Here is a 14,202-nt window from a genome sequence, read left to right as displayed (position 1 = left end):
GGGAAGAGAGTATTTTGGTTCACCACTCAACATAACGACGACATGAGAAGCAATCGATGGCTTTGCGTTTGAGCGATATTTTCGAGAGGGGAGGAAACGGCAAACCCTCATTTGGGCACGTTGGTCAAGGCCAAGGCCAAGGATATTGGCTTGGAATGCGCGACGTTGGTTGATACCACATCTTGGGATTCTTGCTGTCGTGTTTTTAATCTTTTTGCCCATGGCAGCTGGGAGGACGCAAGAGGCAGGATACCATAAGGAGAGAGGTGAGTGTAATAGTAGTCATGGGTAATGGAACATTTGCCCTGCATCTCCAAGATTGAATCGATCGTTGAGTTACGATGACAAGACGATGTGATGTGCCCACCCACACCCCAGGAAATGACACTGGTTGCTTGCTTGGTGTTTTGATTTATCAGCCAATGGCTGACATGCGTGATTACTTAAGTCCCGCGCGGCATTAGCCTGCATCTTGCAGCTATCGTGCCTCTCCCCCTCCCCCTGACTTAGAAGTGTTAGTAATGCGAGCTGTAGGTAATTCGCAAACGGGGAGATGTCGTGCCGTAGTGAACGATTATCAATCCACCTCGGTTTCTTGGGAACGGCAGCTCGCAACAGGTCGATGAGGTCGGAGCCCGGAAAGGAGGTATATAAAGGTCAGGTCTCAGAAGATGGAACTGCCTCTTTTCAGAACACCATCGCATCACCTTTGGCTGCCTACTTGAATACAGTCACATAGTCTTCATCATACACGCTGCTCAGAAAGCCTTTCTCAAAATCCTTCCAACCCAGTCTTGTCTCCGACCGCTTACACACAGAGAACAAAGATGGCGCCCATCGCCCTGATCCTCGGCGCCGGCAAGAACATAGGCGCCGGCGTCGCCGCCCACTTCTCCGCGGCGGGCTACTCAGTCGCCCTCGTAGCCCGCGGATTCCCCGCCCCGTCCCCCTTGACGGATCCGGAGACTGGTCACCTCAGCATCCGCGCGGACCTCGCCGACCCCGCGCAGGTCCGCGACGCCTTCGCCCAGGCGAGGCGGCACTTTGGCGGGGCGCCGCCGCGGGTCGTCGTCTACAACGCCGCCACGTTGACGCCGCCGCCCGACGCCGGGAACCTGTTCAGCCTGCCGGTGGAGCAGGTCGAAGCGGACCTCCGGCTCATGAACTCGGGCGCATGGGTCGCCGCGGGCGAGGCCGTCCGGGGGTGGGCGGAGAACGCGGATGCGGAGGAGGGGCGCAAGGGGCGCTTCATCTACACGGGGAATATGCTGAACACCGCCCCGTTGCCGGTGCCAGCGCTGGCAACCCTGGGGATCGGGAAGAACGCGGCCTGGTCTTGGGTCGGGCTCGCCGACGCGGTGTACAAGGACGCGAAGGGCTGGAGGTAGGCTTTCCTCTTTTATCTGTGTTTCTCGAACACTTCCCCCTCCGTTTCTACATGGCGTTTGCTTCTGTTCCTGAAAATGAAAGTAACAGCTAACCATGACAGATTCTTCTACGCCGACGAGAGGAAGGCGGACGGGAGCAGCATCGGCAACGTCCCCGACGCCAATTCCAACGGCAGGTTCTACCTGGAGCTTGCAGAGGGCGCGAAGGACCTGCCCTCCACCGTCACATTTGTCGATGGCGAGTACAGGAAGTTCTGAAGGGGAGGTTGCGTTGGGAAATCAGTCAGAACCGAACCACAGAGAGTGGGCGAACGTAGGATGGAAGTACTGATATATTGAACAGCATGGGAATGCCGTTTTTAATATGCAAAGAGGAGTTACCCATGTCACCTTATTGTATCCAGCGTAATTGCGGAATTCGTTGAGTCGCTTGGATTAAGGGATTCCCGCCGCGTAATGACATCGGCACCAAGAGTAACACACAAACGACCATTGCAACGAGGACTGAGACACGGTAAAAACACACAGACAGGAACAATCAGAGATTCTGCTTTCAATGGTACCTCAAGACATGGTTTTGCTGTTTATTCAGCAGGCTATATCCTTCCCGCTCATCGACCTGCACATAAGCAGGATTTAGAGCAAGTCTATTCGAACTACTCTTAATTCCTTATTGGGTGCTCACCAAGTTCTGCGGTATAGAAATATCATGCCAGATGAGTGTGCTCAGAGGTCAAAGATTGAAGATCGAAGAGTGAGAATGGCACTCCCTGACCTAATCTTGTGTATTTGAACCATCCACAACGCCTCCAGGCAGCCACGTAGTACTCTCATTTCAAGCTACGAGACACAGCCAACAGCTGCACTCCGTACATAATAAACCTCTTCGCAGATGAGGCGCGAACCTACACTGGCTAATTGCTTACGTCACACCTACCAGAATAAATGGGGCCACCGGGCTATCGGGGGACAGCCCCTCATTGCATTAGCGGGGACGTGGCAACAGAGCGGGATGTGCGCTCCCTTCCGCAAAATCGTTACCCCTCGAACGACTTTCGAGTCCGCCCAGAGGCACCGATCGTTAGGCCATATTTGCCTACCCTTCCCTCTAACGCAGCCCTCTGCATACCGATCCACGATGCCTCGAGATCCGCTCATCGGTCTGGTTGGCAAGCCGTCGGCCGGCAAGAGCACGACGCTCAACAGTTTGACAGACGCCTCATCAAAAGTTGGTCCGTAAACCTCCAAAGCCCGTCCCGACTGAGAGTCGAGGAAGAGAAAGAGAAGAAGAAAAAAATCTCCCGACCCCGCCGACCTGGTCGCTGATGGAATACCGTGAACAGGAAACTTCCCGTACGCCCTGCCACCCTTCCACTCCCGTCCACCTTGCCTAACCTCCAGACGCCGCTCCGGAATAGGCGTGTGACGGCGCCGCACTCCCACGTATACTAACCCCTCCCGGCGCATTCAGGTTCACCACAATCGATCCCCAACGAGCGATCGGCTACCTCCAAATAGACTGCGCCTGTGCGCGTTACAACGTCTCGGACCGCTGCCGGCCCAACTACGGCGCCTGCGTCGACGGCCGGCGCTCAGTGCCGATCGAGCTCCTTGACGTCGCCGGCCTCGTACCCGGCGCGCACCAGGGCAAAGGGCTGGGCAATAAGTTTCTCGACGACCTACGTCACGCCGACGCGCTGATACACGTGGTGGACGCCTCGGGCACCGTCGACGCCGAGGGCAAGGAGACGCGCGGCTATGACCCCTCGGTCGACATCGCCTGGCTGCGCGGCGAGATCGTGGCGTGGATTCGCGGCAACCTCATGGAGAAGTGGGGCTCGATCCGGCGGCGGCACATGGCCATCAAGGCGACGGCCGTCGACACGCTGCAAGGCCAGTTCTCGGGATACGGCAGTACGTCCAACGTCGTGGCGCGCGCGCTGGACCGGTTGGGTATCAAGGAGCCGCTCGAGGACTGGGACGCCGAGACCATCGACCGCGTCGTCAACGCCTTCACTGACGAGAAATTCCCGACCGTCATCGCGCTCAACAAGATCGACCACCCGGACGCCGACAAGAACATCTCTAAGATCGCCAAGATGCAGGACCCCAACACCATCGTGCTGTGCTCGGCCATCTCGGAGATCTTTCTGCGTAAGATGGCCAAGCAGGGCTATATCAAGTACACGGAGGGCAGCGAGTTCGTCGACACGAGGGAGGACCTTATCGAGCAGGGCGACCCGACAGGCGGCGGGCTCAAGGAGCTCGACGAGAAGAACCGCAACCGGATAGAGAACCTCAAGGACATGGTGCTCTACCGGTTCGGGTCGACGGGCGTCGTGCAGGTGCTCTCCAAGGCAGCCGAGATCCTGGGCCTCGTTCCCATCTTCCCGGTGCGCAACACGACCTCCTTCTCCTCCGGCGCCTCCGATTCCCGTTTCGTCTTCCGCGACTGTGTGCTCGTCAAGAAGGGCACGACAGTGGGCGAGGCGGCGCGCAAGGTCATGGGCGACGCGCCCATAGCGTATATTGAGGGCGCAGGAGGCCAGAGAGTCGCGGAGGACGACCTCGTTGCGGTCGGGAAGAACGACGTAAGCGCTCGCACCTCCCTTACCCCCTCCCCCTCTTCCCCCAGCTGTGAGCACGTCACGCGACAGGTTAGGTAGCTAACGTCTCATCAGGTCCTGTCCTTCAAGGTCGGACGAGCTTGAACGCGGAAGCGCGCGGATAGCCCCGGATTGGCCGATGGCGGTGTGCTCATTTTCACCTCTGCTCGCATAGTCAACGAGACCCGGTGGCCATGCACCGCCCCTCCCTAAACCAAAGAAGGGTTCATCGCAAATCGCGAAACAAGCTCCATAGAGTTGGTGGAGGTACGGATACTTCGGGAAGAGCCCCCCTTTTTGCCTATGATACCCAGCAAGGCGATATCGCCACGGGCTGACCAGGGCCACACAAGGGTTCGGTCTCGAAACTCGGATTAAAAGAAAAAGAGATATTTAAAAAAAAAAAAAAAAAACACCCCCAAAACCAAAACCTCAACCTTCCTGCGAGAATGAGCTGCTCAGCGCTTTTTTAGCGAGAGCGTGTCACTGCGGCTGGATAGTGGATCTGCTATAATGAGATTTTCGCACACGCGATGCTCTTATGGAGTATTACCAAGGAACGATATGCATCTAGATAGCTTGGAGTTTAATCTGCATGCAGGGGTGGTGCCTCACCGGGTGGAAAGGCGCTGCGCTTCAACAGCATCTACGAGCCAGGCTAAATGGGGGACCCGCCATGCCAAGCTTGCGTACGCGTCTCTCGGGTCCCGGTTGTCTTTTTGGTTTACGGCGCTGCCACGTCAAGTACCCTGTCTCAGAAAGTGGAATTGAGCAAGGGCAGATGATAAAAGCGTATGCACATAGGGATCATTTGCTAGCTGCTAGACATATGATGGGGGGGGAAAAAATCCAAGGTAATTTCTCAAAAGAGTTCATTGCTGGGCACACTCACTACAGACATAGTAATTAAGCTCTAGTAGCGTTGCTGAATTGGCTGCTTCGATGCTAACTCACAACCCAATTTTAGGCCAAGGTTCAGCGTTTGTATGCGAGGAACATGACATCACACAGAGCGCCAGCAGTGGAGCATTGAACGACTTCCCGAACCATAAGCATCATGCCGTGCGGCGCGCATATCAAGTAACACTCAGTGGATTGTAAAAATTGAAAAGTAATAATTTTCAATAGAGATTGATGTGTCGGGTATCGAATTAAGCGTGCTATACACAGCGCAGGTCTCCCATCCTCCTTCCTATTTTTGGATAACTGCCCAAAACGAAAACGTTTCGAAAAGTTGCATACCGCAAAAGTGTGAGAACGTAAGAAAAAGCCGTGAATAGAACCGCCAGGAAAAGGAAAGAAGGCCGTTGCTGTGCGTCGTTATAAAAACAATTGGAGGTGGTTGAAGAGGAGATGGTTATCCCTGCATAACGACCGGGGCTCCCTGTCGTCGTCGAAAGAGGAACGCCCAATTATTGCCGGATGATGCGGTAGCCAAGGTGGCCGGAATGCCCGACCCGTTTGCACGGCGCTACACCGCCCACTCGGAAGAGGTTGGATAACACATCCTGGGGAAGATCGAGGGCATGTCGCTTCGCTTGCTAATCGTCATGTCCTTGTAGACGGATACGGTCGGGCGCTTTCAGCGACAAGGCGCTTAATACTTCAGGATGATGTACAGGGCGTGGATAATACCAGGCAGGTAACCTGAGTATGTTAGTTATGAAGTCATGGCGATTGAAGAGACCATAACTTACCAAGGATGGTCAACAGAATGTTGATGAAGAAGTCGGCGCCGCAACCACGCTCCAGGAAAACACCAACGGGAGGTAGGATAATGGCAAGGATGATCTTGCAGATGTCGGAGGCGGTGAAAGGCATCTTGGCTGAGGTTTGTAGATCTTTCTAAGAGGTGTTTGGTTGTTTGAGAGTAGTGGTTCGTGACGAGATCTCGAAAATCCAATGTGTGACGGCTGTAAGTTCGTTGATGGCAAGAGGAGAAGAGAGTGGTAAGTGGGCTGGGGACGAGAAGCTTAAATAGAAGGATCAGGGAGCAACACTAGCAACGGGGGGAAGCCACGACCCGACGCAGAATCAGAAAAAGGCAAGGTCGAGCTCACAGTGATGTGATGTGGACTGCATGGGGCCCCCTTCTCGTTCAACCTTACGTCTGACAAGGAACAAGCCAGTCTCGGGTGGTAGGCCAGAGAGGTCTGGAAAGCAAACCCAAGCACCCAAGCACCCCAAGCGCATCCCAAGACGGGCCAACGAACAGGACGTCCCGGCCGGTCGCCGCAAAGGCTTGGGGGCGTGATATGAGTTGGTACATGCGTCATTGACCCATTCCCGGTTTGCTGCGGCAGGAGCAAGGGGCATTCGGCAGTGTAGTGTACAGGTACGTAGCTACATGCACTGGAGTGTCTTGTGGGTGGGTAAGATGGGATGGCCTCTGAGCCGTGCGTTGCGTATGACTGTATCCCTCCGCCCACTTTTCCAAGCCATAACCTTGCTATCTCTTCTGGCATCCGTTCTGTGCAAGTCTTTGGCGCAAAACAAGGACCCGAGCGGAGCAATACCTAGTACGCCTTTATGGCGTATTGCGCCCTGTGTTGTCATGCCTCTGCTATCTGATGCCTGGTCGTCTTCATGCTCGCTGCCGCGTTTCCTCGAATAGCATCGACGAAAGCCCATTTTCGGTTTTGCAAGACGCCCCATCACAGCCGAATGCATTATTGGTTGCATCGCTTGCTTGTGCGCTCTCATTGAATCCTCTCTTCTGATCTACAGCTCTTACCAGGTAGATCGAATCTCATTGCGCGTCCTTCCCACCCCTCTGCCTAGCCTTGGGATCCCGCCGTCATTGGGACTGAGACCCAGCACGGCCAGTCCGGGCTGCCGACAGAAAAGCGTGCTCCGAGACTGTCAGTGCATCCAACCATGCTTGCTTTACCCCATGTACCTTAGCACCTAAGTCTGCGTAAACTCTCTTTTTGTTCTGCGAAAGCGCTACGTCATCAGCCTAGCCCTTGCTAGCGTTGTCTCTTAGTACGAGCACTACTTTTCTTACTGTCCCTCTTACTCATCTCTCCACGCACCGTCATCCACACAGAATGGCTAGAAGCAGTCAGGCGGGTGACAAAATAAGCCGCACTCACAAATTACAGAGGTCAATTTGAGTCCCCATGCGCTAAAATATAGGGTGTATAGGTATTCTTTCGTCATGTAACTCCCTAACATACTGGAGATCCCCGAGGCACAGGTCACCTTAAGTTAACTTTCCTGAGTGCGGGTTTTTTTGGCACCCGCTTGGCAGTCAAGGGACTTCCCAGGTCTCCATTGACCTGCAGGTGATGAGCCACACACGCCACACTCGGGGTGCTGATCTCCTGCGTAGTATTAGTGTATGGTGCAGAAATGACGACTCAGCCACATTTCCAATCCAGGGCGTCCAAGACTCGCAAGGTTGACGCCACTCTTTCTACAGCGGATATCGGTCCGTCTGCGCTGGTTGCTACGGAGAAGAAACGCAAGACATGGTTATCAAAGTAGAACAGTAGCAACACACCGGTACCCCACCCTGGGAAGATTTTCTTTCCCTTCGTTGTGACTTCTTCTCCATCTGAGTACTATCCGTACACCAACTCCATTACTCGAAAGCTTGCCAGTGCTTGTCTCACCAATGACACCAAGGTCCCTGTGACGTATGACGCAAGGGGCCCGGTCATGCCCGGCGGCAAGAAAGCCAAGTCGGTTCGGCATCGAGCAAGGCTGGGATGGAGACGCGGCCACCCGGGGCAGGGAAAAAAAGCTGGCGCACTCTAGTTCTCATACCACTAACTCAAAAACTAGCAGTGTATCAGCAAACGGTTCAACATTCATTGGATAAATACTATCATACAAATAAATCAAATCCAATGCAAGGCTGTTTTCTGTACCATTGAGTACGGTTTCCCTCCCAGCCAATTGCTAATTGTAGCCTGGTCAGCATTGAATCTAGATTAAGGTGTGCCAGTTCTTTCCCACCCCGGGTGGCGGCCTGTCTCCGCTTTTGTGACGGGGCCCACGGACGACGATAGCCGTCGGACCCTTGGCGACGTCCACGTCGTGGGTTTGGTAGGGCTGGGCTGGGCTGGGCCGGACTGACAAGGCTAGTGCTGTGGCTGGAGTTGTGAGGTGTACCGGGACGAATAACAAGATTCTGAGCCGCTAGGCTCCGATTGAATGCCACAACTACGCGTAGTGAAGGCTCAAGGAGGCAACAATGCCGTCGCCGCCGCATTTCGCACCATTGTCCAGATCTGAGGTCACGTCTTAATATTTGTTTCTTGTTTTGGCCGGGCCAAGCGATTGGCAATCGGCTGCTTGTTATTTTACATTGATTATTACACGAAAGACAAGTGTGGTCAACCTCACACTAGCTCCGTTGGTGAGCATGCTAGGTCGTTTATGCTTGGCGTGAGCTGCTATTTCCTCCAGTCCTGGCTGGAGTTTAAGACATGGCACGCATGACCTGTCGAAGTCGACTAGAAGCGGCGCGGGCGAATATGCGCCCAGTGATTTGGATCAGATACGGAATCAGGCTTCCGCGCTCGCTCACAGTCGCTTTTTGATGGTATTTTGGCTTTGGTTTCTACCAGGCATGCCCGAGTAACTTACTCATCATCTTCTGAGAAGACGGCCATCTTCTTCCCAAACACTAACGTGCCGCCAATCGTCTTGCCGAGAATGTAGCCGGCGTAGAGGCCACATAAGATCGTGACAGGCCACTTCTGCCATTCGCGGTCCCAATCCAGAGGAATAGGAACTGCACCGAGCCACGCACCTAGTACGCCCCCCACCAGACCGCCGTATGCCTCGTCCAATGGCGCAGCTGCGCTAGCAAGAGCTACCCATGTATTCGCTTCGACTCCATGAACGTAGAAGAGAGGGAACAACGAAAGAATAGCGACGTTGGCGGAGCAGAGAAGCGTATGAGGAACGTGCGTCAGAAAGGGGGCGCCGAAGAGAATAAGAACAAGGTGGATGGCAGGCGTGACGAGGGCGGCAAGGAGAAGTGATAGGAATATGGCCTGGATGTTAAGGGTTAGAAGGAAGCTCCCCCCCTGTTAAGCTGCAGAACAACTCACGATAAAGGGGTTCGGTCCCGTGCTCTCAACCTTCTTCTTCTCACCCAGCCGAGGCTTCCTCGAGGGCTTCGCGCTTTGCGAACCAGCTGCGGGAAGACTGAAAAAGGCGTAGACAACTTGGATCGCAGCGACAATTGGGAGGGAGCTGTACAGAGCTGGTACGGGATCGGCCACCAATGAGCCGAACTGCGCGAAGAAGAGGCCGGAGAGAAGCACTGGCTGGACGTGTCGGATGACCTGCGCGGCAGGGCTCGTTAGGGCGTAGACGGGATGCAGTCCGTCTTTCGGCTTGCCCGCGTCGGAAGCGGCCTTTGATGATGGCTTCGACATCGTCACGGAGTCAACCAGTGGCATGGTGGGATGAGTCGATTTCGGACGGGTTCGGACTCCGATCTCTAAGGCTGCTCGGTCGAGGATACGGGTTAATTTCGTGACGGCGGACACCCGGAAGGTCACGGCTCAGGCGAAATTCCGGACCGGCGCGTTGGCATGCGTATTTCGCCTAGGTCACATGACGATAAGGAACGCTTGTTCGATAAGAATCCCCAGATTCCTTAGACCAATCAGCTTCTCATTACCCTCTCGCGGGGGTCGACCACTGGATGTACGTATCTGCACCATTGCACTGCAGAGTCGCCCTGTCAAACCCACAGGGTTTCTCTCCGGGTCAGAAGAATGCAACTTGACTATGTCATCTCATCTTCTTCGGGGTTTGGAAGGCTGTCATCTGTCGACCTTTCCCCGGGATTCGCCCTCGTCGGCGTACCCAGCCGGCCGGAACCCATGGGCTGATAGCTGGCTGAGATGGTCAGCAGTTACAATCCCTTCATTCGCCAGATTTCTAGGCCCCTAGGCGCACCCAATCAGCGTCCTGCGTCGGTGGCTCCCGTCAGACCACATCACCCCATTTATGTTAACAGTCGTCAGAATATTGCCTGGAAACGCACGATCGCCCGTTCGACTATTATTCAAATCCAGCACCTGTAATCCGGGGATTTGCGGCCACCACCCCCAATTGCACTCTGCGCTTGTACACCCGCGGCTGGCGCCTATTGGGCAGAATAATCCCTTCATTGGCACTGCTGCAGAAAGGAGAAGAAGGAAAAAAACTTTGACCCTTGCTTTTTTTGTTTTTTTCCTTTCTTAGGATCCATCTGGAAGATGGGATGGCATGATCTTTCCCCTGCCTAGATAGGAAGTCTCGTTCGTTTCCTGCTCAGGGACGGCAATCTTACGGGTAAAGTTGCCCGCCCATCTGCCCACAATAGGCGTTCTCCGTTGGGAATTCCGATGTTGTTCGTCAAGATTCACAGATCCCGTAAGTATGTGGCTGGAAGTCTTTTTCTCCTTGGTATAAGATCCGAAGGAGGATCCCGTCTTCTGTGCTCCTGTTTCCATCTCATCATCCCACATCAGCAACACAGTTTGTCAACTCAATCGTCAACCCAACTCTCCACATCATCTTTTGTACGAGTGTATATACACAACCGCCTCACTCTCCTCAATCAACCAAAAGGGTCTGGACTTTTACACACACACACACAAGCCCGACTTCTCCAATCATCACTCAATATGTCTCCCGCTGTCGCCGCCCGCAACGCCGCCCGTTTCGCTGTCCAGCGCAGACAGTTCACTCTCCTCCACAACATGCGCCAAGTCGCTCGGTCCTTTGAGCCACATCCCTTCCAGAGGATGTCACAGAGTGGTGTCCACGCAAAGCCCTTCTACGGTGCTATGATCAAGAAGCGTCTTGGCACTGCAGCAATGTAAGCGACACCAACAGCCATGCAGGCTACTCAGACGAAAACCACTGACACTATCGCACAGCTTCTTCCCCACAGCTATAGCCATCCTTGGTTGGCCCTATGTCAGCTACAAGGCCTTTGACGGCCGCATTTGAGCAGTCTTTTCTTAATGTTGTTCCTTATCACGGGATGATTAGCAACGAAACAGGAGTTGGAAGCTGGATTTGGAAATTCGATTCATATCACGGACATGTATATATCTTGAGCATCTCACGGCGTTCGGCTGGCTTCTTGAATCCAGCATCAGTAGAAGTCCATACGGACCATGCATAATTTGCTTTGTTCAGATAAGAAGAACTGCGTATAATCTCTCTGCAAGCTTTTCCATTTGACCTGTGAGCGAGATCAGCCTTTTGCACTAATGATACCCTTGACTTCCTCTGGGATGGATGATGTTGTGTTCTGCCTCACTTACAAGACTTACAGGACCCTGTGAGTGGCCTGTGCTCAACAGCTTGAGTCGCGCTACTCCACTTTCATTCTAGCCATTCGCGCCCCTGCAGCTCCCCGGACTGAGACCGCGTCGTGTTGAAGCTGTCCTCCAATTTTGACCACTCGACAACACTCGGCATTCCTAGGCGATCACGACGGCCACGACTGTGACGAAACCTAGCATTTTGCTGCTAGAGATAAGGATCAAGCTCGACGACGGCCCGCTCTCGAGTGTCACTGGTCATCTGCGCACGAAACGACCCCACTTGTCGTCACCGCCAGACCAACAAACAAAGGGGTTTCCGCCGCGAAACGATACGAACACGCCGTACTACGCACGACGAGCCAGAAAGACGGCCAAGGCTAGCTGAACCGGTGGTATTCGAATGCATCCATCAACATGACGGATTCTCTGCACAACGCGCCCATTGTCCTGGACAATGGCTCCGGCACGATCCGTGCCGGTTTCGCAGGAGACGACTTGCCAAAGTGCTACTTTCCCTCGTTTGTCGGCCGTCCCAAGCACCTGAGAGTGCTTGCCGGCGCGCTTGAAGGCGAGGTCTTCATCGGGCAGAAGGCGGCAACGGAGCTCAGGGGCCTGTTGAAGATCAGATACCCGCTAGAGCACGGCATCGTCACGGACTGGGACGATATGGAGAAGATCTGGGAATACGTGTACGGCGAGGGACTTAAGACGCTGAGTGAAGAGGTTGGTCCGGCATCAATAGCTTTATGAGGTGCAACGCATCCAGGACGCCCCATTAGATACTAACCTCTCTGCAGCATCCCGTCCTCCTGACCGAACCGCCCCTCAACCCTCGCAGCAACCGCGACACCGCCGCCCAGATCCTCTTCGAGACCTTCAACGTCCCCGCGCTGTACACATCAATCCAGGCCGTGCTGTCATTATACGCCAGCGGCCGAACGACGGGCATCGTTCTCGACTCGGGAGACGGCGTGTCGCACGCTGTGCCGGTGTACGAGGGTTTCGCTATGCCGAGCAGCATTAGGCGGATAGACGTGGCCGGTCGCGACGTGACGGAGTATATGCAGATGCTGCTGCGCAAGAGTGGCTACGTTTTCCACACGAGCGCCGAGAAGGAGGTCGTGAGGCTCATCAAGGAGTCCGTCACGTATGTGGCGCACGACCCGAGGAAAGAAGAAAAGGAGTGGGCCAACAGGACGGACCCTACCAAGGGTGTGGAATACATCCTTCCGGACGGACACAAGCTCAAGGCAAACACATGATCTGACACCTGATATGGATGGGAAACAGTGGCTAACGACCGTCACAGATTGGCGCGGAACGTTTCAGGGCGCCAGAAATCCTGTTCGACCCCGAGATAATTGGCCTCGAGTACCCCGGCGTGCACCAGATCGTCGTCGACGCCATCAACCGGACAGACCTCGACCTGCGCAAGTCGTTGTACAGCAACATCGTGCTGTCCGGCGGCAGCACGCTGACGAGGGGCTTCGGCGACCGACTGCTGACGGAGCTGCAGCGGCTGGCCGTCAAGGACATGAGGATAAAGATTTTTGCGCCTCCCGAGCGCAAGTATTCGACGTGGATTGGAGGAAGTATCTTGGCTGGTCTCAGCACCTTCCGCAAGGTGAGTTTCCCAGCACGCCTCGTGAGCACGGGAATTAAAGACGCTGACTTTGAGACAGATGTGGGTGAGCATCGACGACTGGCACGAGAACCCAGAGATCATACACACCAAGCTTACGTGAAACGTGGTCTCGTTTCCGATTGTATGGATGAAGCTATTTCTACGTGACGTTTCCCCCGCCGTGTTCCCGTTGATACATCTAGGGCCGTGATTCGTCAGCCTTTACGGCAGTGACAAAGGGGGTTAGACGGATGATGAACACCTATGAAGCTTAGATGTGATGAGTTGCAAGAGGGAAAAGGGGGGGGGGTTGGACTGGCTAGATCTGAGATTAACCCTGATAACAAAACGGCCTTCGCATAACCGGCGTTGTAGACAAAGGCAGCAATGTTGAGGTAGTGCGTCAGCTAGAAAGTTGAGAATGATACCCGAATCTGTTGTCTCGTTAACACGTGTGTCTGGGTATGGAGTCGTCCAGGCCACGAGGGATACCCGAAGTGGTCAAGAGTATTTGGGCCTGGGCGCTTGCTTCAACATGGGCTCTGCCGGGGGTGCCACGGGGGCATGGGGTTGTCATTTGCATCAGAACATTTCTTTTTTTCCTTGGCCTCGTAGCCATTCTAATACCAGACGCAACCTTATCTGTTTGCCACACGATGTCGGCGCCTACAGAATACACCCCCTTCGGGCTTCCCTGTTTGCTTTTTCGCTTATCTCAGGTCTGCCAGCCCCCTCGTAGCCCTCCCTGCATGGCTTTATATCAGTTATCGGCCACGGGGTGGGCATGCGAGTGACAGCTCCGATCCGGATCGAGGCAAACAGCCTTCCGGTCGCTTAGTGGTCGTGTTCGAGGCCAAGGATTCCGCACAGGGGAAAGAAAGGTTCCCCGGTTGGATGACGACGACCGCTTGCTGCGCAGTCCCATCGAGGCGGGACGCAGCAGGCCTCTCCCCGTTCACCATGATTTAGTATTCGTATCGGTAATCTTTCGACTGGCAGGAGGCTTTTGTCGCTTCTTGGCAGAGTGTGTAACTGGTTCATCTCGTTTATCTATATCTGGTCAAGTGGGTGGTGAACGTGGACCACATACGGATACACCCCCACAACTCACGTTTTCTTCCCAGATCAGGCAGGCTCCAGCACAAACAAACCATGTACAAAGACGGGGTTCAAGCGACAAGATGTACAGTCCTCCCTCGACGGGTGCCCTCTGGGGATCCGGTACTGCGTTCAATTTGCATGCAAGAACCCACGCTTGGCGTCACAGCAGTGAATCATAAGTGTTGCTTCATCGC

At 54.5% G+C, this 14,202-nt stretch overlaps 6 protein-coding genes across 6 annotated transcripts; 4 read left to right on the top strand and 2 right to left on the bottom strand.

Annotated features, from left to right (window-relative positions):
- Positions 1-827: 827 nt before the first annotated feature.
- On the top strand, positions 828-1,646 carry GLRG_10204 (short-chain dehydrogenase/reductase SDR; the record flags this gene model as incomplete). Its single annotated transcript, XM_008100889.1, has 2 exons — positions 828-1,384; positions 1,490-1,646. The coding sequence occupies 2 exons, from the start codon at positions 828-830 to the stop codon at positions 1,644-1,646; spliced, it is 714 nt and encodes a 237-aa protein (XP_008099080.1).
- Positions 1,647-2,526: 880 nt separating this feature from the next.
- GLRG_10203 (uncharacterized protein) lies at positions 2,527-4,099 on the top strand (the record flags this gene model as incomplete). Its single annotated transcript, XM_008100888.1, has 4 exons — positions 2,527-2,620; positions 2,732-2,741; positions 2,860-3,979; positions 4,070-4,099. The coding sequence occupies 4 exons, from the start codon at positions 2,527-2,529 to the stop codon at positions 4,097-4,099; spliced, it is 1,254 nt and encodes a 417-aa protein (XP_008099079.1).
- Positions 4,100-5,591: 1,492 nt separating this feature from the next.
- Positions 5,592-5,815, bottom strand: GLRG_10202 (uncharacterized protein; the record flags this gene model as incomplete). The annotated part of the gene is made up of 2 exons (XM_008100887.1): positions 5,592-5,641; positions 5,692-5,815. 2 exons carry the CDS (start codon positions 5,813-5,815, stop codon positions 5,592-5,594), a joined length of 174 nt encoding a protein of 57 aa, XP_008099078.1.
- Positions 5,816-8,586: 2,771 nt separating this feature from the next.
- On the bottom strand, positions 8,587-9,414 carry GLRG_10201 (GPI biosynthesis protein family Pig-F; the record flags this gene model as incomplete). The annotated part of the gene is made up of 2 exons (XM_008100886.1): positions 8,587-9,003; positions 9,061-9,414. The coding sequence occupies 2 exons, from the start codon at positions 9,412-9,414 to the stop codon at positions 8,587-8,589; spliced, it is 771 nt and encodes a 256-aa protein (XP_008099077.1).
- Positions 9,415-10,632: 1,218 nt separating this feature from the next.
- On the top strand, positions 10,633-10,960 carry GLRG_10200 (uncharacterized protein; the record flags this gene model as incomplete). Its single annotated transcript, XM_008100885.1, has 2 exons — positions 10,633-10,826; positions 10,888-10,960. The coding sequence occupies 2 exons, from the start codon at positions 10,633-10,635 to the stop codon at positions 10,958-10,960; spliced, it is 267 nt and encodes an 88-aa protein (XP_008099076.1).
- A 737-nt stretch (positions 10,961-11,697) lies between these two features.
- GLRG_10199 (actin) lies at positions 11,698-13,028 on the top strand (the record flags this gene model as incomplete). The annotated part of the gene is made up of 4 exons (XM_008100884.1): positions 11,698-12,006; positions 12,081-12,533; positions 12,593-12,907; positions 12,966-13,028. The coding sequence occupies 4 exons, from the start codon at positions 11,698-11,700 to the stop codon at positions 13,026-13,028; spliced, it is 1,140 nt and encodes a 379-aa protein (XP_008099075.1).
- Positions 13,029-14,202: the final 1,174 nt, after the last annotated feature.

This window comes from Colletotrichum graminicola (assembly GCF_000149035.1).
Source record: "Colletotrichum graminicola M1.001 genomic scaffold supercont1.57, whole genome shotgun sequence".
Taxonomy (NCBI): Eukaryota; Fungi; Ascomycota; class Sordariomycetes; order Glomerellales; family Glomerellaceae; genus Colletotrichum; species Colletotrichum graminicola.
Note: the sequence above shows the minus strand (reverse complement) of the source record. Positions and strands in the feature narration are given on the sequence as shown.